This window comes from Coregonus lavaretus, assembly GCF_964263955.1.
Source record: "Coregonus lavaretus genome assembly, contig: HAP1_SCAFFOLD_2733, whole genome shotgun sequence".
Classification (NCBI taxonomy): domain Eukaryota; kingdom Metazoa; phylum Chordata; class Actinopteri; order Salmoniformes; family Salmonidae; genus Coregonus; species Coregonus lavaretus.
In genome coordinates, this window is record NW_028164354.1 from 46,511 (window position 1) to 71,073 (window position 24,563).

A 24,563-nucleotide genomic window follows, 5' to 3' on the forward strand; every position below is an offset into this window, starting at 1 on the left:
TCCATCTGTTTTTTTAATTTTTTTATTTCACCTTTATTTAACCAGGTAAGCCAGTTGAGAAGTTCTCATTTACAACTGCGACCTGGCCAAGATAAAGCAAAGCAGTGCGATAAAAACAACAACACAGAGTTACATATGGGGTAAACAAAACATAAAGTCAAAAATACAACAGAAAATATATATACAATGTGTGCGAATGTAGTAAGTTATGGAGGTAAGGCAATAAATAGGCAATAGTGCAAAATAGTTTCAATTTCGTATTAACACTGGAATGATAAATGTGCAAAAGATGATGTGCAAATAGAGATACTGGGGTGCAAATTAGCAAAATAAATAACAATATGGGGATGAGGTAGTTGGGTGGGCTAATTTCAGAATGGCTGTGTACAGGTGCAGTGATCGGTAAGCTGCTCTGACAACTGATGCTTAAAGTTAGTGAGGGAGATAAGAGTCTCCAGCTTCAGAGATTTTTGCAGTTTGTTCCAGTCATTGGCAGCAGAGAACTGGAAGGAATGGCGGCCAAAGGAGGTGTTGGCTTTGGGGATGACCAGTGAGATATACCAGCTGGGGCACAGACTACGGGTGGGTGTTGCTATGGTGACCAGTGAGCTAAGATAAGACAGGGATTTGCCTAGCAGTGATTTATAGATGACCTGGAGCCAGTGGGTTTGGCGACAAATATGTAGTGAGGACCAGCCAACAAGAGCATACAGGTCACAATGGTGGGTAGTATATGGGGCTTTGGTGACAAAACGGATGGCACTGTGATAGACTACATCCAATTTGCTGAGTAGAGTGTTGGAGGCTATTTTGTAAATGACATCGCCGAAGTCAAGGATCGGTAGGATAGTCAGTTTTACGAGGGCATGTTTGGCAGCATGAGTGAAGGAGGCTTTGTTGCGAAATAGGAAGCCAATTCTAGATCTAACTTTTGATTGTAGATGCTTAATGTGAGTCTGGAAGGATAGTTTACAGTCTAACCAGACACCTATGTATTTGTAGTTGTCCACATACTCTAGGTCAGACCCGCCGAGAGTAGTGATTCTAGTCGGGCGGGCAGGTGCAAGCAGCGTTCGGTTGAAGAGCATGCATTTAGTTTTACTAGTGTTTAAGAGCAGTTGGAGGCTACGGAAGGAGTGTTGTATGGCGTTGAAGCTCATTTGGAGGTTTGTTAACACAGTGTCCAATGAAGGGCCAGATGTATACAAAATGGCGTCGTCCGCATAGAGGTGGATCCGAGCGTCACCATTGTGACATTAACATCAAGGCCAGAGTAGACTGACCAAATCTCAACTACTTTTAAACGTCCATGGACGTCTGGTGTTGGTCGTTGCTCAGTGGGTGAGGATGCTGGTTACAGTAAATGGAAAGAGAGGGGGCTCATGGGTAGGTGTCAGTATGAGCTACGAGAGTTGACATTAATTGGAGAGTGAGAGAGAAAGGCAGAGAGGGAGAGAGGGAGGGGTTGTCCAGACTCAGACTGTTTTAACACTCTTGGTTTGACCACCAGACGAAAGAAAGACAAAGAAAACAGTTATCAGCTGAACATAACAGTATGCCAGTGGAAGGGAGGACAGAAGCAGGTGACCCAACTGTGGTTTGTGACTATTATGATTTCCCATTGTAGCCAATTCAGATGCAGAAATTCTGATTTTTCTGTACTTTCGCTACAAATTTGGTAACGGAATTACGAGTTTTAATCACGTAATAATTCATAAACACATTTTATATCAGTAAAATCACTATAACTAATTGGTAGGTCCACCATTCATACCATTCACCCCCTGATTAATCGAAAAAAATATATATCTAAAAATGGAACTAAACTTACAGAAGGTAAACAATTTCTTCAAAACTAAATATAAGTCTTGATATTAGTTATCAGGGGTCTTTATGTCAACATGATTGTACTTTGATGTATTTCTTTTAAAACTTTTTCTGGTAGATGTTTTCTAAGACACCGTTTCCATCTGTCTTTTCAGAAATCAAAGCCTTTACTTTTAAGTTGGATTATTAATTTTTTTACCTTCATTTCTCTCTTAGCTTTCATTTGACACCCAATTTGATATGCTCTTTTGAACTTCACATGTTGGTGCTCATGGGTCCTTTTACATGGAAATGCCCTGAGGTAAACCTGTGGACATTCTCTACCTCATCCTACCACCCCCTGAAGAGAGCTCAAGAGAAAATATCACCCACACAGAGCTTGGCCAGGCAGTAAAATATATATTACCCCTGAGAAATTAACACCAATAATAAGCAGATGTGGTGTACAAAACTCTCACTCACACACACACATTTCAATTGCACCCTTTTACTTGCTTCAGGAAGCAGCCTGTTTAGTGTGACTCTCACCCCCATTTTCTCTTGTCTTCTCTCTCATCATACTGCAGTCTTTCTGCAGCCCTCACCCTCTCAATCTGACTTTTCCAACTTGAACTCCAAAACTCACCTTTAAACTTTTTTTCTAACAATCTGTATTTCTCCCCTCTCTACAACCTTTCCTCTAACTTTCTTTTTCACACTCTGTCTCTTTATTACTCTCTTTTGTCTCTTTCTCAGGCTGCATGTCCACCCACTCACACAGCGACTCACTCACTCCCTCATTCACTTGCATGAACATGCACACTCTCGCACACACACACTCAGGCGCATGCACACACATTCATGAGTGCACATTCATGAGTACACACGCACACACACACACACACACACACACACACACACACACACACACACACACACACACACACACACACACACACACACACACACACACACACACACACACACACAGCTCGCCCTCCTGTGTTGCTCATTTGAGAGTGCCTGTGCTCTCTGTGCCGCAGAGCTGGCTCCTAAATTACCCAGTCCAGCTCGTTATCGCCTTAATTTGACTAATTTAATCGGTTTCCCGCCAGTTCTTAATCTCTGTCAGAATCAGTCTGCTGTGTGCCATGTTGGGTCCTCAGAGACCCCCAAGAGCAAACCAGTCTCCTCAGACAACAACCAAGAGAACACAGCTACAGCTACATCCCACAATCAACCAGAAACACACCACCGCAAATACCCAGCATCCACCAGGAAGCAGAGCGTCAGCCAAGCAGCAGAGCAGCGCCCAGTCAACCACAGACACACAACAATTAACCACAATTAACTGCAATGGACGGGGACAAAGCCAGCCAACAGAGTGCAATTAACCAGAACCACTATTAGCCATAATATACCAGGACCCAGATCCAAGAAACACACCAAACACACCATTACCAACCAATGCTCCCTAACCTCTAACCCCTGTAGACTGACCTGGATGAGTAAAGCAGCGTGTTCTGGCGCTCCGTAGCGCAGGTCGTGTCCGTTGATGGCGAGGACGCGGTCGTTGATGCTGAGCTGTCCATCGTGTGCCGCCAGGCCGCCCTCCAGCAGGTGGAAGATGAAGACTCCATGTTCCTCTGGTCGTCTTACCAGCTTGATGCCCAGCTGCTCCTCTGGGGTGCTCTTAGCCAGGACCACATGGATGCTGTCGTCCCTCAGGGGCTGGCCATGGGGGAGGCCGTGAGGCGGGTAGCCCCCGGCTGCGTCGTGGGGGTGCCCGTGGTGCCCGGAGTGTGAGCGGTAATGGTGGCGCTGCTCTCTCAGCACTGTGAGTCGCAGCAGCTGGCAAGGCTGTTTGAGGGTGGCCAGGGCGTAGCAGTGGGGCACATTGCTGATGTCTATGCCATTCACCTGAAGGGAGAGATGTAGAGGTGGAGTTAAATCTCAGATTATATGCTGTGATAAATACATTCAAACACACAACCCATACAGGGAAAGGGGATACCTAGTCAGTTGCAGAACTGAATGCATTCAACCCCTCTGAATCAGGCGCCCGGCTCGTGGATTAGAACCAGCGACCTTTCAGTTACTGGCCCAACGTTCTTAACCGCTAGGCTACCTGCCGCCCATCAGTCACATACATGGCGAGTAGTACTCCACCTTACTCTGAAGAAAAACACACACTGACCTTGAGGATCATGTCTCCGGGCAGCAGGCGTCCGTCCCGGGCGATAACCCCCTCCCTGTAGATGTCCTGGATGAGGATACGCATCAGGGGGGTCTCATTGCCCCCAACGATGCTGATCGCCAGGGGCTCCGAGGGCTCCCGGTTGATCTTAATACTGGTGACCTCACCATCAGGGATCAGGTGATGGAGCTGGGGTAGAGCCAGCACTGAGAGAGTGAAGGAGGGAAATATATATAAATATATATATATATATATATATATATATATATATATATATATATACATAGATAGAGAAAGAGAGCGAAAGAGAGCGAAAGAGAGAGAGGGAGAGAGAGAGAGAGAGAGAGAGAAAGATAATGAGAATGAGGGAGGGAGGGAGGGAGGGAGTGGGGATAGAGGGGGAGAGAGAGAGAGAGAGAGAGAGAGAGAAAGAGAGAGTGAGATAATGAAGGAGGGAGAGAAATAGTGTGTTACTCTGATTTCTATGATGAAAAGGAACTCGCACAGAGGCAGAATGCAAGGCCAAGGAGAAAGCAAAAGAAACAGAGAGAGAGAGCTAGAAATAGACAGAGGGAGGAAGCCAGAGAGACCGCGTAGAAAGGTTTAGTGTTGAAGCAGCTGTCTCTACTCCCCCAAGTTAGCAAAACAAGCTTGTACAACCCTAAGGGGAAAATCCACTTGGCTGATCATCCTTCCACATGTTTGTATCATTAGTCACATATATCTGTACCAAGTATGCTTGAGAAAACCCTCACATTGACTTTTCTACAAGGTTATTGCTTGGGTGGAGATAAAAACACACATACTTTTACACAGATACACACTGACTGTACTGACAGAGAACTGAGATATAAAGCTCTCACAAATACACAACCACAGCCTCATACTGTACACACACACATATACATATGCACACAAACAAAAAAACAGTGTCAGTGGGAAGCTTTCAGGTGTTTATGTAAGAGTGAAAGTCAATCCCTTTGTCAACAAAGGGATGGTCTAACTTCAGCCTCTCACATACAGAGTTGTTCCTGCCTGTTTCCCAGGCCTGAGCAGAGCAGACACACCCTGCCTGGACTGTACCATTAGATAGGGAAGGGAGGGACTGGTGTGTGTCAGTCATAGACTGTAAAAAGAAAATGGACGGAGCCATCAATGATGTCACCCCATTGTTTCCTATGTGAAGTCTGTGGTGCATTTGAAGATCAGAAAGTGTTGTTCCTTAATGGGGGAGTTTTTGGAAACATCGCATGCACAGTTTGAGCTACTCTAGGAAGTGACGTTGCAGGCTAGCTCAGGGCTGCCCCCTCTCATTGAGTATCTCAAGTTGAAGGCCGACCAGGGTACTGCAGGCTGGTGGTAGCAACTATACTGAACAAAAATATAAATGCAACATGAAACAATTTCAAAGATTTTACTGAGTTACAGTTCATATAAGGAAATCAGTCAATTTAAATAAATTATTAGGCCTAATCTATGGATTTCACATGACTGGGCAGGGGTGCAGCCATGGGTGGACCTTGGAGGGCATAGGCCCACCCACTTGGCAGCCAGGCTCACCCACTGGGGAGTCAGGCCCAGCCAATCAGAATGAGTTTTTTTGCACGCTCTCTGAAAACTTGAGACATCTGTGGCATTGGGTTGTGTCACAAAACTGCACATTTTAAAGTGGCCTTTTATTGTTCCCAGCACAAGGTGCACCTGTGTAATTATCATGCTGTTTAATCAGCTTCTTGATATACCACACCGGTCAGGTGGATGGATTATCTTGGCAAAGGAAAAATGCTCACTAACAGGGATGTAAACACATTTGTGCAAAGAATTTGAGAGAAATAAGCTTTTGTGTGTATGGAACATTTCTGGGATTTTTATTTCAGCTCATGAAACATGGGACCAACACTTTACAAGTTGCGTTTATATTTTTGTTCAGTGTAGATTATCCTTATATCTTCTTCTTTGTGAGATAAAAAAAAAAAGTGGTTCAAGGACATACATCTGGTGTAATAGAAGCAATTATTGGTACCATGATTGTCTTCTAATTTGTATATTATTTACACTAATATTAACCACGAAGATTGCCATTTTCACATTCACTATAATGGGGATCCTGCTTTCTGGAAACAACAGCCTGCAGTACCGTTGTCGGCCTTGAACTTGTTCTCCCTTGGTGTCAGTGTGTCCGTTTAATACTGCCAACAGCCTGGGCCAAGAGCTAACAAGCTCACAGCTACCTCGGACAATGTGTGCTATATACAGTACAGGGTTGGGTAAGTTACTTTCTAAATGTAACCTGTTACCATTACTAGTTACCTGTCCAAAATTGTAATCAGTAACATAACTTTTGGATTACCCAAACTCAGTAACGTAATCTGATTAATTTCACTTACTTTCCCCTTAAGAGGCATTAGAACAGGCGTATCAAACTCATTCCATGGAGGGCCTAGTGTCTGCTGGTTTTTGGTTTTTCCATTCAATTAAGACCTGGACAACCAGGTGAGGGGAGTTCCTTACTAATTAGTGACCTTAATTAATCAATCAAGTACAGGGGAGGAGCTAAAACTTGCAGGCAATCGTCCCTCCATGGAATGAGTTTGACACGTGCATTAGAAGAAGGCTTACCCTGGCGTGACGTTTTCATAACCGTGTATATCTCTCTAGGACAAGATTACTTTTATCAATATATTTGCCTGTATCTACCGCCCAAAACTGAAATGCTAATTAGCTGCTAATGTGGCTATCATAAAGAACTACACATGCCATGATGATCTGGATGAGCCTGCCGAATCGAGGCAAAGTTAAGAATCTCTGGATTAATTATCTAATGTTAGCTACATTTAGTAATGTATAAATTGGCAACATTTATTTAAATTGACAATTCTGTGAACTGTCTTGTGCAAGTTTTAAATTGACACAATACCTGTTAGCAAAGGTAACAGCTAGAGATGACATGCAGGAGCTTGTAGGGATTTGTAGTCTTGCATGATGTCTACTTTGATGCTAATTGACATTTTCGAATCTGAGAGTAAATAGAGCCGAATATATTGATAAAATTCACCTTGTCCAAGAGAGATTTATATGGTTATCAAAACGTCACGCCAGGGTAAGCCTACACGAAACACAGCCCTTATTTTAAGTGTTTCTACAATTCTCTATGGGAAAAATCAATTGTGGAAAAACGATTGGAACCATTTCTCTGTTTGACCACAAGGTGTTATGGGTATTATGACACCTTCACTGTGGGGCTCTATTCAAGTTGGCTAATCTTTGGATGCCGACAGCAGTAGCACCATTGGAAAACATAGCTTGGACTGTAGACTACAAAAGCCTATTCCTGCTCTTTTCCCGCGATCCATCAAATGCACGTGTGTCATCAAATCAAATAAAATGTTATTTGTCACATGCACCGAATACAACAGGTGTAGACCTTACAGTGAAACGTTTACTTACAAGCCCTTAACCAACAATGCAGTTTTAAGAAAATCAATGTTAAGTAAACCAATAGATAAGTAAAAAATAAAAGCAGCAAAATAATGGTAAAAATAACAGTAGCGAGGCTATATACAGGGGGTACCGGTACAGAGTCAATGTGTGGGGCACCGGTTAGTCGAGATAATTTAGGTAATATGTACATGTAGGTATAGTTAAAGTGACTATGCATAGATAATAAACAGAGAGTAGCAGCAGCGTAAAATAAATGGTGGGGGGTAGGGGGGCGGGACAATGCAAACAGTCCTGGTAGCCATTTGATTAGCTGTTTAGGAGTCTTATGGCTTGGGGGTAGAAATTGTTAAGAAGCCTTTTGGACCTAGACTTGGCGCTCCGGTACCGCTTGCCGTGCGGTAGCAGAGAGAACAGTCTATGACTAGGATGGCTGGAGTCTTTGACAATTTTTAGGGCCTTCCTCTGACACCGCCTGGTATAGAGGTCCTGGATGGCAGGAAGCTTGGCCCTGGTGATGTACTAGACCATACGCACTACCCTCTGTAGCGCCTTGCGGTCGGAGGCCGAGCAGTTGCCATACCAGGCAGTGATGCAACCAGTCAGGATGCTTTCGATGGTGCAGCTATATAACTTTTTGAGGATCTGAGGAGGAATAGGCTTTGTCGTGCCCTCTTCACGGTGTGTTTGGACCATGATAGTTTGTTGGTGATGTGGACACCAAGGAACTTGAAGCTCTTAACCTCCACTACAGCCCCGTCGATGAGAATTGGAGCATGCTCTGTCATTTTTTTCCTATAGTCCACAATCATTTCCTTTATCTTGATCACGTTGAGAGAGAGGTTGTTATCCTGGCACCACACGGCCAGGTCTCTGACCTCCTCCCTATAGGCTGTCTCATCGTTGTCGGTGATCAGGCCTACCACTGTTGTGTCGTCGGCAAACTTAATGATGGTGTTGGAGTCGTGGTGTTGGAGTCATCATAGTGGTCTCTGACTTGTTGTCAGACTCGCTCAAGTGGAACAAACTTAAACTTGCACCTTTTTTCAATGCATTTGAATGTCATTTAGAAAACAGAAAGGTGTCAGATAATTTTTTCGCAAACATCCTTTCTGAATATTTTGGGGAATCAGTTACTTGCAATAGATTACATGAGAGAGAGAGATAGTTTACATGTAATCCGTTACTCCCCAACCCTGTAAAAACACCATCTCTATCGCTCTGTATCTATCAGCCATTCTACAGTGCCTTCAGAAATGTCACTGGCCTACACACAATACCCCATAATGCCAAAGTGGAATTATGTTTTTCAAATTGTTAAAAATTCAAATTAAATAAAAATGAAAAGCTGAAATGTCTTGAGTCAATAAGTGTTCAACCCCTTTGTTATGGCAAGCCTAAATTAGTTCAGGTGTAAACATTTGCTTAACAAGTCACATAATAAGTTGCATGGACTCCCTCTGTGTGCAATAATAGTGTTTAACATGATTTTTGAATGACTGCCTCATCTCTCTACCCCACACATACAATTATCTGTAAGGTCCCTCAGTACAACAGTGAATTTCAAACACTGATTCAACCACAAAGACCAAGGAGGTTTTCCAACGCTTCGAAAAAATTGGCACCTATTGGTAGGTGGGTAATAAAAAAAGTACTCATTGAATATTTACAGTAAAAACGCAATGCTACAAAAGCTAATTGAAGAATAGGATTTCTATCAAAAATCAATAAGTAGTACAGATACTGTGTTTAAGTGAGCATGGGTTCTGGGATGTTTACCTGTGTGTGGGTATGAGGTTGTAAAATGTATGTTTGAATAGTGTTTACTGGTGGTATTTCATTTTCAATAAATTTGCAAACATTTCTAAAAACATATTTTCACATTGTCATTATTGGGTATTGTGTGTAGATGGGAGAGATTTATTTATTTATTTTTAATCCATTTTGAATTCAGGCTGTAACACAACAAAATGTGGATTAAGTCAAGGAGTATGAATACTTTCTGAAGGCACTGTATCACTCAATCTCGCCCTCCCTGCTCATTCTCTCTCTCTTTCTTTCTCTCTGGCCCACTCTCTCCCCCCATCTCTCTTGTTCCATAGCCCCAGTCCCTAGTTCTAATCACGCTGCAGTTTCTCCCTTCCAAAGTCAATATTTTCTCTTCATTGCTTCAGGGAGAAGAGCACATTAACACACAGACCTGTGGCTGTTATATAACCTATCTCTCTCTCTCTCTCTCTCTCTCTCTCTCTCTCTCTCTCTCTCTCTCTCTCTCTCTCTCTCTCTCTCTCTCTCTCTCTCTCTCTCTCTCTCCTCTCTCTCTCTCTCTCTCTCTCTCTCTCTCTCTCTCTCTCTCTCTCTCTCTCTCTCTCTCTCTCTCTCTCTCTCTCTCTCTCTCTCTCTCTCTCTCTCTCTCTCTCTCTCGCTCTCTCTCTTATCCCCCCTCTGTATTCCTCTGTATCCCACTCTGTACTATACAGTATCTCTTCTCCTAATATCCTTCTCTCTCTCTCTCTCTCTCTCTCTCTCTCTCTCTCTCTCTCTCTCTCTCTCTCTCTCTCTCTCTCTCTCTCTCGCTCTCTCTCTTATCCCCCCTCTGTATTCCTCTGTATCCCACTCTGTACTATACAGTTCCTCTCTCCTAATATCCTTCTCTCTCTCTCTCTCTCTCTCTCTCTCTCTCTCTCTCTCTCCTCTCTCTCTCTCTCTCTCTCTCTCTCTCTCTCTCTCTCTCACACACAGTCCCATGGTCCACATCAACCCCATCGTGAACATTACGGCTCATCCTCCTTTCTCCTTCTCCTCATCCTACTCTTCACGACCCTCCATCCCTCTCATTCTCCAGGGTCGTCCTGTATACTGCATCCCTCTGAAATAGATTCTGTATGCCTCTGAAATAAACACAGTAACACGGTATCCCTCTACAAATCATGTGTTCCATCACAGGCCTGCTATTAGCCCCAGGGGCTCCTTAATCACCCTGTCATCTGGCCTGGTTGACCCTGGCTAGGGGAGGTGGTGGTGGGGGGACCAGCAGCTCTCTGTCCCTGTCCCTGTCCCCTGGAGGTCCCTCTCTCTCCTCCAACCTAGCCCACAGGCTGCCACTCTCCCATCTGATCACTCTCTTCTGTTCTGTTCTGTTCTGTTCTGGGGGACCAGTGGATTCTTATGCAATGTGCAGCTGAATTATTAAAGGAACATATGTTGCTGCAGTTACGCTGTGGGCTATCAGCCGTGTTACCTCAGCACAGAGCCAAAGGAACTGCTTACACATACATGCACACACACACACACACAAACACTCACGCACAAACACATTTACATAAACACAGACACACAAAAATGCAAGCACACACACACACATCTCATACCCTCTACAGGGATTCACATAAACTGTAGACACAGCATAAAGAGCACTGACATCATACTGAACTAAACACAACCCCCACTGACATCATACTGAACTAAACACAACCCCCACTGACATCATACTGAACTAAACACAACCCCCACTGACATCATGCTGAACTAAACACAACCCCCACTGACATCATACTGAACTAAACACAACCCACACTGACATCATACTGAACTAAACACAACCCCCACTGACATCATACGGAACTAAACACAACCCCCACTGACATCATACTGAACTAAACACAACCCCCACTAACATCATACTGAATTAAACACAACCCCCACTGACATCATACTGAACTAAACACAACCCCCACTAACATCATACTGAATTAAACACAACCCCCACTAACATCATACAGAACTAAACACAACCCCCACTGACATCATACTGAACTAAACACAACCCCCACTGACATCATACTGAACTAAACACAACCCCCACTGACATCATACTGAACTAAACACAACCACCACTGACATCATACTGAACTAAACACAACCCCCACTGACATCATACTGAACTAAACACAACCCCCACTGACATCATACTGAACTAAACACAACCCTCACTGACATCATACTGAACTAAACACAACCCCCACTGACAGCATACACATATTTCATATAGTGTAGAAAAACAAACACACAAGCATTCACTCAAACAAACACACACATACCTTCCTGGGGCACACTGGCGTTCCTGACATTGTCTCGTTCCTCTGCGGTCTCATTGGACACGGAGGTGCCGCTCTTGGTCCTCCGCAGGACACTGAATGCACGGTTCAACCGCCTGAAGGAGCGGCTCCTGACCGAGGTGCGGTCATAGTTTCGGACTGAGGGGAAAGAGAGACAGGGGCACACTTTATAAATCAGCTCTGTACTGACTGAACATGCCTGGACAAGTCTCTGAGCCTGCCTCACCACAGCCAATCAGATGCCTGAGATCTCTCATTCACTCTGCCTCAAAAACAAAGTCCATGACAACAGCTTGAACACATCTGTTTTAGAGAATCCAATCAAAATCCTTCATGAATTCCCCAAACACTCATTTGTTTGTCATTATGTCAAAGCTGAGGAACAGCTGGAGGGAGGGGGCCTATAAACTCTGCAGGGGTGATGAGCTTCGTAAACTGCAGCAGTCATGTTTCATGTAATCAACAGCTAAAACTAGGTGCAGTATAAATACACCAGTCTGACCCTACTATAGTCTACCGAGATTCTGACAGGGAGTGTGGGTCCCTGGCTCTACCAGAGCGGAGCAGGCTGCATTGGAGTGTGAGTCCCAGCCTGGCTCCCCTGAGAGCGGGCAGTGAGCCTCTGCAACGCCCCTTGCTCTGCGGGCCTGGAGAGATGCAAAGGCCTCCTGACAGCCACATTATTCTTTAAAAGCACCCAGTGCTTCTGGAGATGACAGCTTGTTCAGCAGCAGTGGCTCTGCATGGCGGTGGGTGCTCCGCTCGGCGGACTGGGCCAAAAGTGCTGTTGCAGCGTTATTTGGTGTCCCCACCGGCAGCGTGTTCACATTGAGAGGGGGGACGTGAGTGAGTGCAACAGGCGTGAGTGGCTCCAGGGTTCACAGGTGGGATGAGTGGATGGTGAGGGCCTATCACGTCATTCAGCATTAATGGACCTGGACTGTGTTAAATCCTCATTCCTACCACTCCCACTTCCTCTCTTTACATGCTCTCTCTCTCTGTCTCTCTCTGTCTCTCTCTGTCTCTCTCTGTCTCTCTCTGTCTCTCTCTGTCTCTCTCTGTCTCTCTCTGTCTCTCTCTTGCTCTGTCTGCCTGCCTGCCTGCCTGCCTGCCTGCCTGCCTGCCTGCCTGCCTGCCTGCCTGCCTGCCTGCCTGTCTGTCTGTCTGTCTGTCTGCCTGCCTGCCTGCCTGCCTGCCTGCCTGCCTGCCTGCCTGCCTGCCTGCCTGCCTGCCTGCCTGCCTGTCTGCCTGTCTGTCTGTCTGTCTGTCTGTCTGTCTGTCTGTCTGTCTGTCTGTCTGTCTGTCTGTCTGTCTGTCTGTCTGTGCGCTGGCGGCTGCTGGCTGGCTGGGCTGGCTGGCTGGCTGGCTGGCTGTGCTGGCTGGCTGGCTGGCTGGCTGGCTGGCTGGCTGGCTGGCTGGCTGGCTGGCTGGCTGCCTGCCTGCCTGGCTGCCTGCCTGCCTGCCTGCCTGCCTGCCTGCCTGCCTGCCTGCCTGCCTGCCTGCCTGCCTGCCTGCTGCCTGCCTGCCTGCCTGCCTGCCTGCCTGCCTGCCTGCCTGCCTGCCTGCCTGCCTGCCTGCCTGTCTGTCTGTCTGTCTGTCTGTCTGTCTGTCGCTCTCTCTCTCGCTCTCTCTCTCGCTCTCTCTGTCTCTCTCTCTGTCTCTCTCTCTCCCTGTCTCTCTCTCTGTGTGAAAAAAGATCAGTAAAAACGCAATGCTACAAAAGCTAATTGAAGAATAGGATTTCTATCAAAAATCATTAAGTAGTACAGATACTGTGTTTAAGTGATCATGGGTTCTGGGATGTTTACCTGTGTGTGGGTATGAGGTTGTAAAATGGATGTTTGAATAGTGTTTACTGGTGGTATCTACGTGAGTGAGGGACTATGAAACTGTGACTAGAAAGCCTCCGCTGGCTCCCTGCTTTCTATTGATTTTCAAACAGTCACACTGACAAACAGTTCGATACGCACACACACACACACACACACACACACACACACACACACACACACACACAGTGCTTTATAGATCAGAGAAAGGTTACTTGGTGCAGAACTACACAATCACAAACACACACAAACACATCCGTACGTACGCACACTCACAATCACTCTTTTTGGTACTGCTACGGGCTGCCAGGCTGGTGGTGCTGCCTGATTGGCTGTTATCCTCCATGCTGGGGTCAAAGGCGGGGTTGACGAGGCCGGGATCATCTGATAGGAGGGCGACAGCGGCGGAGTTGGGGCCATCGCCGGGCAGGGTGGCGACGGTGAGTTCTGACGTGCTGTCAGTGCAGTCACCCTCCTGGGAACGCCTCTTCCTGTCCGCAGACAGGCCATAGTGAGACGCACCTTTACACCTGCAAATACACACAGGGAGAGAAGTACAGTCAGTCAGAGACACACACCATAGGCCCAGCTGGGAGAGGTGATGCATCAACAACAACAACAACAACAACAACCCACCAAGAAACCATGGGATAGTGGAACAGTGAGGTGTGTGGAGCCTGTGATGGATGGAACCATTATTCTGCTCTCAATGACTCATCACCAATTACCATGTGTCATGAATTATGATGCGCTGAACACACAACAGCCACTTTATCACGGAGCAGGATGGAGTTAGCCATCGGTCAACAACAGCTGACAACATGTCAACACTGTCTGAATCCTCCTGTACCCTCAGTGGATCAGTAGTGACAACGGTTGACAACACAGTCCAGTTAGAGATAATATGGACAGGGATTAAACCATAGGGGTAAAGGTTAAAGGTCACCGCCATCTCAGGAGCAGTTGTTAAAGTGTTGTGACCTCCAACCCATCACCCTCTGGCTGTGTCCACCTCCTCACCTCTACATCCTGATCCAAGCTGCCCTGAGGCGACATCTATCTGACCTCACGACTGAGGTCATCATCTTGACAAGTGATTCCTCCTCGGGCAACAACATCACACACTCAATACACAACCTGCTAGTGAAATAATAGCATATTTTCTTTCATACATCCCTGATCATTGTATTTGTATTTAATGGATGTTCTTCTGTAATAAAAAGTGGATTGATAATGTCATACTGCACCACTGATTCTCTGCTTCTTTTCATCCTTCCTGGCTTCTTTGTTTTATTCATTCAGTGTATAATGATATGCATTATGCTGCTCTGTGAGTCGCTGTGGATAAGATCGGCTAACAGATTGAATAATGATGTGACCAAACAAACGTATAGAACAGGTAACAGAAGAGACATCAGGAATACAAAACACCACGCAGATATCAATGTCATATTGTCCCACATGAAACTAATCACATTCTCAAATTCCCACTATTCTTCTTTCCCGTACCTACACTCGCTCTGCAACACAAACAGAACACTCGAAAGCCACAAACGCACAAACACCCACGTGCACATACACACACACACACGTGCACATTCACACACACACACACGCAAACACGCAAACACACACAAACACACACAAACACACACACACACACAACCCTACATTTGAAATCTTCACAAACTGATAATGTCAGGAGTGTGTTTGCATATAGACAGCAAATAACTGTCTCTGTGTCTTTCTCTTCCATAATAAAGGCTTTTGGTTGAAGCTCCAACAACGGAAGCTGAAATAACATTGTCCTGCCTCTGCATCTCTGTGGAGCCATAAGAACAAACATTAACTGTGTTTTTATGGGCTGGATCAGACGCAGTTAGAGCTTCTACTCACACACAGACATACACAGCAAACTGGATCAATTTCTACATAAATCCTCATTACAGCAGCAGGTGTTATTACTGTATATGGAGGACAGGATGCATTTAAGGCAAACTGGAGGACATAAAGTAATAGCTAAAATGGTGGCCATCAGCCTCTTGCTCCATTTGGGAGGACACAAATAGAGGAAATAGCATTAGATGGCGCTGAGTGATGGGAGCCCAGAAACAGGCTGTGTGTGTCTGAGGGTGAGAGCCGTTGGCTCTCTGGGGGCTCCAGCATTTTGTCTCAATCAGAGGTCTGTCTGAGCAGGTCATGCTCTGTGTCCATACATCACAGACAGAGACATTTCATCCTGAACTGGCCTCTATATCTTACTTTTCCAGCCATTGGGCTTGACTCTCGCCAGTCAGCTCTAACACTAGGCTGACAGACACACAGAGAGTTTGGTGAGCAGTCGATTCAGTTTGGGTGTGGTGACTGACATTCAAAGAAGAGGATGAAGCTTCAGACAGTGGAGCCAAGCAGAGGCCCATTGATCATGATTTGTGGCCCAGTCAGAGCTCTGTTATGCAGGGATACTTGTGGTTACTAACTCCCCCCTCCTCCACCTGTGTTCCACCAGCCTGTCAGATGGAGGGAGGCGTGTGTGTGTGTGTCCGTGCGTGCATGCGTTTGTGTGTGTGCATGTGTGTGTGTGTGTCTCTCTCTCTGCTGGAAACTCACCTTAATTCAGAGTTAATATATTGAATCGCATCAAGCGTGTCGAGTCAGCAATATACCACTTAAGCAAGGGAAGTGGTTGGATAGAAGAACAACATTTCAGTCAACAACACTGAGCCCTACTCCAGTAGAGAGGAGAGGCAGCCTTTCACATGTCACTCAACATCAATTAATGTAATTAAAGCTGCATGCACATCAGCCATAAAATACTGCTGTTACACCAGCATGTTACGTGCTTCAAGTGGGGCTAAATGAATTAATTCAAGACATTAGGAAATGTACAATGCGCACACACACACACACTGTCACGGTTTCGGCCGAGGCTGCTCCTCCTCCTTGCTCGGGCAGGCTTCGGCGGTCGTCGTCCCCGGAGTACTAGCTGCCACCGTTGTATGTTATCGATGTTTGTTTGGTTTTGTCTTCCTTGTTCACCTGTTTCCTGTTAGTGTTAATTATGTTCCCTATATGTGTCTCGTTTTGTTTGTAGTGAGTTGTGTGTAATTGTTCCGCCTGTCCGTAGGTGCTGGTATTTTGCTCTATTGTGTTTTAGAGTCCAGACGCACTTTTGCGTATTGCTTGTGCATTGGAGTGTTTTTGCGCACTGTTGCGTAATCGCTCGCCTCCTTGTTTTGTTGAGACCCTTTTCTTTGTATTTCGTGTCCTCCAGTAAAGTCTGTTGGAAGTAGCTTCTGTGTCCTGCGCCTGACTCCTACACCACATCCACATCAGCCACTGACACACACACACACACAGACAGACACTGCGATACACCTACAGATGGTAAAGCCTGTAGTACAGTACATTGGGCCAAGCTGACAGTAAGCAATTAAATCCTTAGACAACATTCCCATAATATTATTTCACCCTCGGCAGTGGAAAATCAAGTTAACAGAGCTGTTCAGAGAGTGATGAAGAAGTTTCCATTCAGGTATGTAAATCTCAGAGACCACCCAACCAGCAATTTCCTTTTAATCCTGGTGCCATATTTGAATAACCATTAATAAAAGTACACATACCATTTGATCAGGTCTGTCAAAGGCTACTTCTTATGTCTACCGGTGTCCTGGTCTCCCCGTCTGTTTGTCTGTCTGTCTACCCGTCTGTCTCCCAGTCTGTTTGTCTCCCCATCTGTTTGTCTGTCCGTCTCCCTGTCTGTCTCCCCGTCTGACTCCCTGTCTGTTTGTCTGTTTGTCTGTCCGTCTCCCCGTCTGTCCATCTGTGGGTGTACCTGTCTGTCTTCCTGTCTTCATCCTGCAAGTCACCAGACAGTCTTGCCGGGTATGAAATAAGCTGTAGAGTCTGTACCATCAAATTTATTGTATATCCAAATATTATCCAAGTAATAAGCTCACCCAAGGTGTGTGACCAGTGCATCACCCAGGTGGTTTGAAAATAACTAGAAGGCATTATCTATTAGAGCGGAAACTCACGGTACAATATGGTCTTCCCCTCAGAGATGACACGCTAGTCATTGTCTCGTGTGTTCCTTGTCGTTAAGGGATTTGGCTACCCTTAAATCAAATCCCTTTCCTTCTGGGGATCAGAGGCACAGTGCTGCCTTAGCCACTTAGGCATATCTCCACTGCTGCTTAGAGCTTTAATGGCTGTCTGGAGGAATTAAGGCCACAATCTCTCCAGTCTGAGGCCAGGAACAGGCAACCCAGACAACAGTCCCCAAGTCACAGAGGGACAGACAGGGTGGTCCTGCAGCTGCGGACCCCAGAGCCCACAAAGTATCCTATGAGTATACAAGCTAACAAAAAGACAAATCTCGCATAATTTTCTTCAGAACCAACTACTCTTTGTTTTTGTCTGCCCTCCTATCTAATACACAAACACAACCTCCTACTGTAGAGTAAATTGTGTTTTTCTGTCCCCTCCCCTGTGTGTGTCAGTGAGTGATTTGTGTTCCGGGGATCATGGAAAAGCTTTGTGTTGGCACATTAGCACTAGCTGCCTGCCTCAGCAGCAGTACACCAGGCCTAGTTCTCCACAGTTACAGACACAGAGAGACGCTTCAATTATCACATAATCTCCCTCAACCCTGTGATCTGGAGAGAGATAGCTAAGGAACAGCAACACTAACCCCTTCCTTAAACCTAAAACCTTCTCACCCATCCTCCCTCCCTCTCCTTTCTTTTCCTCCTCCCCTCCTCCCCCCTCCCCCCTTCCCCTCTAGCACAATAATAATTACCCAGCATGCCATGGGAGAGGTGGCGGTGGCGGAGGGGAGAGGGGAGAGGGGAGGAAGCGCCCTGGCTGGATGTGACACAAACAGTTCTGTTCATATGATGTGAAATAAACACCAGCTCACAACTTATCAAAGCCTGTGAGATTCTTCAATCCTCTTTAGGGTTGAGTGGATTATCCTCCCTTACCTAAATACGCTGCGCTACACTACGCTACGATCTCCTCTCCTATCCCTCACTGAGCGCAGCACAGAAGCATATCTGCACAGAATACATAGCCACCACAAATAACCAGGCCACTATTAAAATATAAGCTAGATCAGTCAGTCAGGTACGGACACAGGGTTCCCAGAGTGTGTGTGTCTGTCTGTGTGTGTGTGTGTGTGTGTGTATATATATGTGTGTGTGTGTCTCTGTGTGTGTGTGTACTTGTGTGTGTGTGCATGAATGGCCTTGAATACCCAGAGTGTATCCTCTCTCCCAACAGTCAAGGATGGTCCAGTGTTGTGACCTGATCTCTGATGGGCGTATCCACTCTGAGGTTGGTGTATAGTATCCTCTCCTCTCTCTGATGGCTACTGAGTTACTGAGAGTCCTATAGGAACCAACCCAGTCCCCCGCCGGGCCCTTCTCCGCTTCTGGCAGTAGAGAATCCAGCAGTGTTAATCCAGACTATAGGAGTCCTGCAGTGCAATCCTCTCCCAGCTCACTCCATGACAGCTCAGATCTTAAAACACATTGGAATATACACTACCGGTCAAAAGTTTTAGAACACCTACTCATTCCAGGATTTTACTTTATTTTGACTATTTTCTACTTTATAGAATAATAGTGAAGACATCAAAACTATGAAATAACACATATGGACTCATGTAATAACCAAACAAGTGTTAAACAAATCAAACTATATTTTATATTTGAGATTCATCAAATAGCCACCCTTTGCCTTGATGACAGCTTTGCACACTCTTGGCATTCTCTTGGCTTTTTGAAGAATCTCAAATATAAAATATATTTTGATTTGTTTAACACTTTTTTTTGTTACTACAGTTTTGATGTCTTCACTATTATTCTACAATGTAGAAAATAGTCAAAATAAAGAAAAATCCTTGAATGAGTAGCTGTTCTAAAACTTTTGACCGGTAGTGTAACTCCTGACATAAGAGAGGCTGAGAGAAAATAAACGTATCTATGCCACTGTGAAAGAGAGAGTAGTTTGGGACTGACAATAGCTCTGCCCAGGAGGCCTATGTTGGTGATATACCATCATTCCTGAGCGTTCCTGTTAATCAACCTTCTTATCTTCTGAACTGAGGAGTATACTCTTTCTAATCTCTATCTATGCTTTATCACAAGATGAAACTGAAACTAATTGCCTCGGCAACAAAGCCTCTGGATTAAGATACTCAAAATCTCACTAATCGCAAGAATAGAAGAGGGAAAAAACCTCTTCTCCTACTCTCCAAAAGTAATTCACTGTCCCAAGGATTCAACTTTTGACAGGAAACTGTCTGCCTGTCTGGGAGAGCTTTTGACACATCACAGAGGAACTCACTTTAAACTGTTTGAAGAAATAAAACCCAACCCTTCCTTTCTTTCCCACAGGAATCTGTGTGAAACGAGCACCTAGGCCCTAGTTCCTCTCCTAGTGGATGAGAGAACACAGGAGCACATGGGAGCACCTGGGGCATGGACACACACACACACACACACACACACACACACACACACACACACACACACACACACACACACACACACACACACACACACACACACACACACACACACTCACACTCACACACACAGACACGACATGGGGAGGGATATTGTTTATTAATTAAATCCATAGTGACAAAGGCCTGGAGAAAAGAAGAGAACATCTGTGTTCACTGGCTTCTAAATTAGATCAGTTTATCAATTACTAGTAGCTTTCTTTCTTTAGAGTAGACCATATACAATATACAGAGAGAGGGAGGGAGGGAGAGAGAGAGAGAGAGAGAGAGAGAGAGAGAGAGAGAGAGAGAGAGAGAGAGAGAGAGAGAGAGAGAGAGAGAGAGAGAGAGAGAGAGAGAGAGAGGGAGGGAGGGAGGGAGGGAGGGAGGGAGGGAAAGAGAGAGGGGGAGGGATGGAGGGAGGGAGAGAGAGAGGGAGGGAAGGAAGGGGGAGAGAATTAATGAACTGAAAGAACATTTATCAGTAGACGTGCTGGTGTGTTGATTGGATTCTGCTGCTTTTGCTCAGAGGAAATGTCAGCTATGATGAAGCATCAGCTGAAATTCTCAACGACTGAATAGGGTTGAATCTCAGCTATAGGGTGTGACTTAACAACAAAGCCCCTCAGGCCCGAGACAAACACATGCAGGGCTCATATCACAGACACCCACAAACACAAAATCAGGTGGCTCAGCTGTGCTAGCTACTGTAAGTCTGGCTGATCTGGTTTGGCAGGGTTGGTTCACCAACCCTGGGGTGGCAGGTAGACTAGCGGTTAAGAGTGTTGGGCCAATAACCGAAAGGTCACTGGTTCGAATCCCAGAGCCGACTGGGTGAAAAATCTGTCGATGTGAGCAAGGCACTTACCCCTCATTGCTCCCGTAAATTGCTCTGTATAAGAGTGTCTGCTAAATGACTAAAATGTAATGATCTAAAAGAAAACACCCCATCAGGGACACAGCCCAGCCCAGCCCTTAGTCAATGAGGTCATCAGCCTCAGCTCTGAATCAGGCCTTTTCTCCAATCAATATTAGAGTCCCATCATCAGCCAAAGCCATGACTTGACATGATCAGCCAGGAAAGATGTACAGTATATGCAGCAGTCATTGTATGAGTGTGGTGTTTCAACCAACAGTCTGCCTCTCTGTACTCATCTCCTTCTCCTCCATCCTGTTCTCTCTTTTGTACTCTCTCCATCCATCCTTTCTGCTCTCTCCTCCTCTCTCTCCCTCCACCTTGTAACTCTCTCTCTCTCTTTTTCTCTGTCAGAGGAGAACAGCACAGCAAGTACAGAGCTGATTTATTCTCTCCTCCTCGGCTCGGGAGAGTAGCTGGCTCTGAGCTCGCTACAATAACAGCCATGTCTCCACTACATAACAAAGGTATCTTTCATTGAAATTCTGGGAATTGTCAGTGCTTCAATGTAAGTCTATAAGGCCAATACCATGGCAGGCAAGAATGACTGCAGTGGGAATTATGTCTGTATCATTCTTTTCCAGCACTGTGAGAGTCTTTGATGTGTTTGAGAAACACACTAAGGGAAACACACATACTAGGTAAAGTATGTGGAGGTTTTTGTGAGTGTGTATGTGTGTGCACTTTACATGCGTGTGTGTATGTGTGAGCGTGAGAACCTTTAATGTTAAAAGGCAGTCAAGGACAGCCTCCAGAGGACCTGTTGGTGAATTATATATTCTATTCACTGTGACTTTAGAGGCCTGTGTGTGGGTGTGGGTGTATAGTTATATGTACGTGAGTGTGCTAGTAGAGTATATATGAATAATAGATGTATCTCTGTTGTAATCTCCTATTAACTTAGACTTGTATTGTATTTCGTTAAAGTGATTAGCTTACTTTCCCCTAACATGCTACTAATATAGCGCCAGAGTAGCCTAGCATACAAAACATTTCACATATCTGGTATTCTGTCAGAATGTGCAATATTGTGTTTCTGTGTGTGTGTCATGGGTAACACTCCAATATTACCCCCTGCTAAGTGGAGTCATGTGTTCCCTTTCTGCTAGTATCCCACAGTGCTCTAGGTGCCACTCTGCATGCCTCTGCTCTCTATGGTCTCATTTATCACATGGTCACATGGTCAGAGAGCGGGCTGGTGGGCCGTGTTGCCGTGGAACCCGTGCCTCCACCAGCCTGTCCACCCCCCATGGAAACAAGGTCACCACAGAAACTATCCCTGCAGTGCCTTACCATAGTTCCGCTGGGCCCTATTTGTTTCCCGCTACGCGCCACGGTCGCTGGGTGACGTGTGGCCTGGGGCGTGGCCAGGGGGCGTGGTACGAGGCAGCCAGGGCATCACATCACATCACTGACATGACAGATTAGACTAGCTCCTGCTTTCCTCTCATCTCCTCTCCTCCCTCTCTCCTCTGTCTCGCTCTCTCTCCCTCTCTCTCTCTGTCTCTGAGATAGCTGTGCTCCACTGTCTGTGCTGGCCACTCATAAGGAACGTGACCGTGCCGATAAGACAGTCAGCAGAGGAGAGATATCCACCTTGTAGAACAGGCTGCAGCTCAATATACACACGGATACAGGTAGACCAAAGACACACTGATACAGGTAGACCAAAGACACACTGATACAGGCAGACCAGAGACACACTGATACAGGTAGACCAAAGACACACTGATACAGGTAGACCAAAGACACACTGATACAGGTAGACCAAAGACACACTGATACAGGCAGACCAGAGACACACTGATACAGGCAGACCAGAGACACACTGATACAGGCAGACCAGAGTCCTATTCAACAGGATGGTATGAATGCCTTGTCATTCTTCAGTATGTGTCATTATTTTACGCTACAGTTAGGCAGTAGAATACTACAGTACTACAGTATACATGCACAAACAAACATATGTGCTGCAACATTCATACCCACCCAATCAACACAGTATATTTAATAGAACTCTGCCTTGCATAGACATTGCATCTCTCTAACCACCCAATCTTCATCGCCTCCCCTTGTCCTCCAAGCTAACCTAGTCTCCCGCGGGCCATGCTCAACATGTCTGTATGACATTAGAGGAGAAGACTCTCAAAGTTACAAAGACTACCCTCTGCTCTCTTTCTCTCATGCATTAATTATTTTCTGAAATAATTAATCACTGCTTTTGTGTGTGTGTATGTGTAGGCTACGCATGGGTCGTGTGATAATGTGTACCTCTGTGTGTGTGTGTGTGTGTGTGTGTGTGTGTGTGTGTGTGTGTGTGTGTGTGTGTGTGTGCGTCTATGTGCACGTGTGCGTGCGTATGTGCAGATACAGTATCTCTCTCTCTCTAAGTGTGTCCTTTACATTCATGTTTGGGTGGAAGTGATATCACACATCACAGTTGTCTGTTCATCCATACATATTGCACAGTACCTTCGGAAAGTATTCAGACGCCTTGACTTTTCCCACATTTTGTTACGTTACAGCCTTATTCTAAAATGGATTAGATAAATACAAATCCTCAGCAATCTACACGCAATACCCAATAATGACAAAGCGAAAAACTGGTTTTTATAAATTTGTGCAAATTAATAACAAATAAATATTTAAATAAGTTTTCAGACCCTTTGCTATGAGACTCGAAATTGAGCTCAGGTGCATCCTGTTTCCATTGATCATCCTTGAGATGTTTCTACAACTTGATTGGAGTCCACCTGTGGTAAATTCAATTGATTGGACATGATTTGGAAAGGCACACACCTGTCTATATAAGGTCCCAAAGTTGACAGTGCATGTCAGAGAAAAAACCAAGCCATGAGGTCGAAGGAATTATTGGTAGAGCTCCAAGACAGGATTGTATCAAGGCACAGATCTGGGGAAGGGTACCAAAAAATGTCTGCAGCATTGAAGGTCCCCAAAAACACAGTGGCCTCCATCATTCTTAAATGGAAGAAGTTTGGAACTACCAAGACTCTTCCAAACTGAGCAATCAGGGGAGAAGGGCCTTGGTCAGGGAGGTGACCAAGAACCCGATGGTCACTCTGACTGAGCTCTAGAGTTCCTCTGTGGAGATGGGAGAACCTTCCAGAAGGACTACCATCTCTGCAGCACTCCACCAATCAGGCCTTTATGGTAGAGTGGCCAGACGGAAGCCACTCCTCAGTAAAAGGCACATGACAGCCCGCTTGGAGTTTACCAAAAGGCACAAAAGACTCTCAGGCCATGAGAAACAAGATTCTCTGGTCTGATGAAACCAAGCTTGAACTCTTTGGCCTGAATGTCAAGTGTCACGTCTGGAGGAAACCTGGCACCATCCCTACGGTGAAGCATGGCGGTGGCAGCATCATGCTGTGGGGATGTTTTTCAGCGGCAGGGAGACTAGTCAGGATTGAGGCAAAGATGAACAGAGCAAAGTACAGAGAGATCCTTAATGAAAACCTGCTCCAGAGCGCTCAGGACCTTAGACTGGGGCGAAGGTTCACCTTCCAACAGGACAATGGCCCTAAGCACACAGCCAAGACAACGCAGGAGTGGCTTCGGGACAAGTCTCTGAATGTCCTTGAGTGGCCCAGCCAGAGCCCAGACTTGAACCTGATCGAACATCTCTGGAGAGACCTGAAAATAGCTGTGCAGCAACGCTCGCCATCCAACCTGACAGAGCTTGAGAGGATCTGCAGAGAAGAATGGGAGAAACTCCCCAAATACAGGT

At 45.6% G+C, this 24,563-nt stretch overlaps 1 protein-coding gene across 1 annotated transcript in view; it reads right to left on the reverse strand.

Annotated features, from left to right (window-relative positions):
* Window positions 1-14,468, reverse strand: part of LOC311117122 (E3 ubiquitin-protein ligase LNX-like) — a 29,833-nt gene extending 15,365 nt beyond the window's left edge. The window contains exons 1-4 of the mRNA XM_084192110.1: window positions 13,665-14,468; window positions 11,542-11,697; window positions 4,004-4,209; window positions 3,307-3,726 (exon numbers count right to left, since the gene is read on the reverse strand). Coding sequence (XP_084048236.1) covers window positions 3,307-3,726; window positions 4,004-4,209; window positions 11,542-11,697; window positions 13,665-13,995 — 1,113 coding nt within the window. The 5' untranslated portion in view covers window positions 13,996-14,468. The remainder of the gene's footprint in view (window positions 1-3,306; window positions 3,727-4,003; window positions 4,210-11,541; window positions 11,698-13,664) is intronic.
* Between the last annotated feature and the right edge of the window lie 10,095 nt (window positions 14,469-24,563).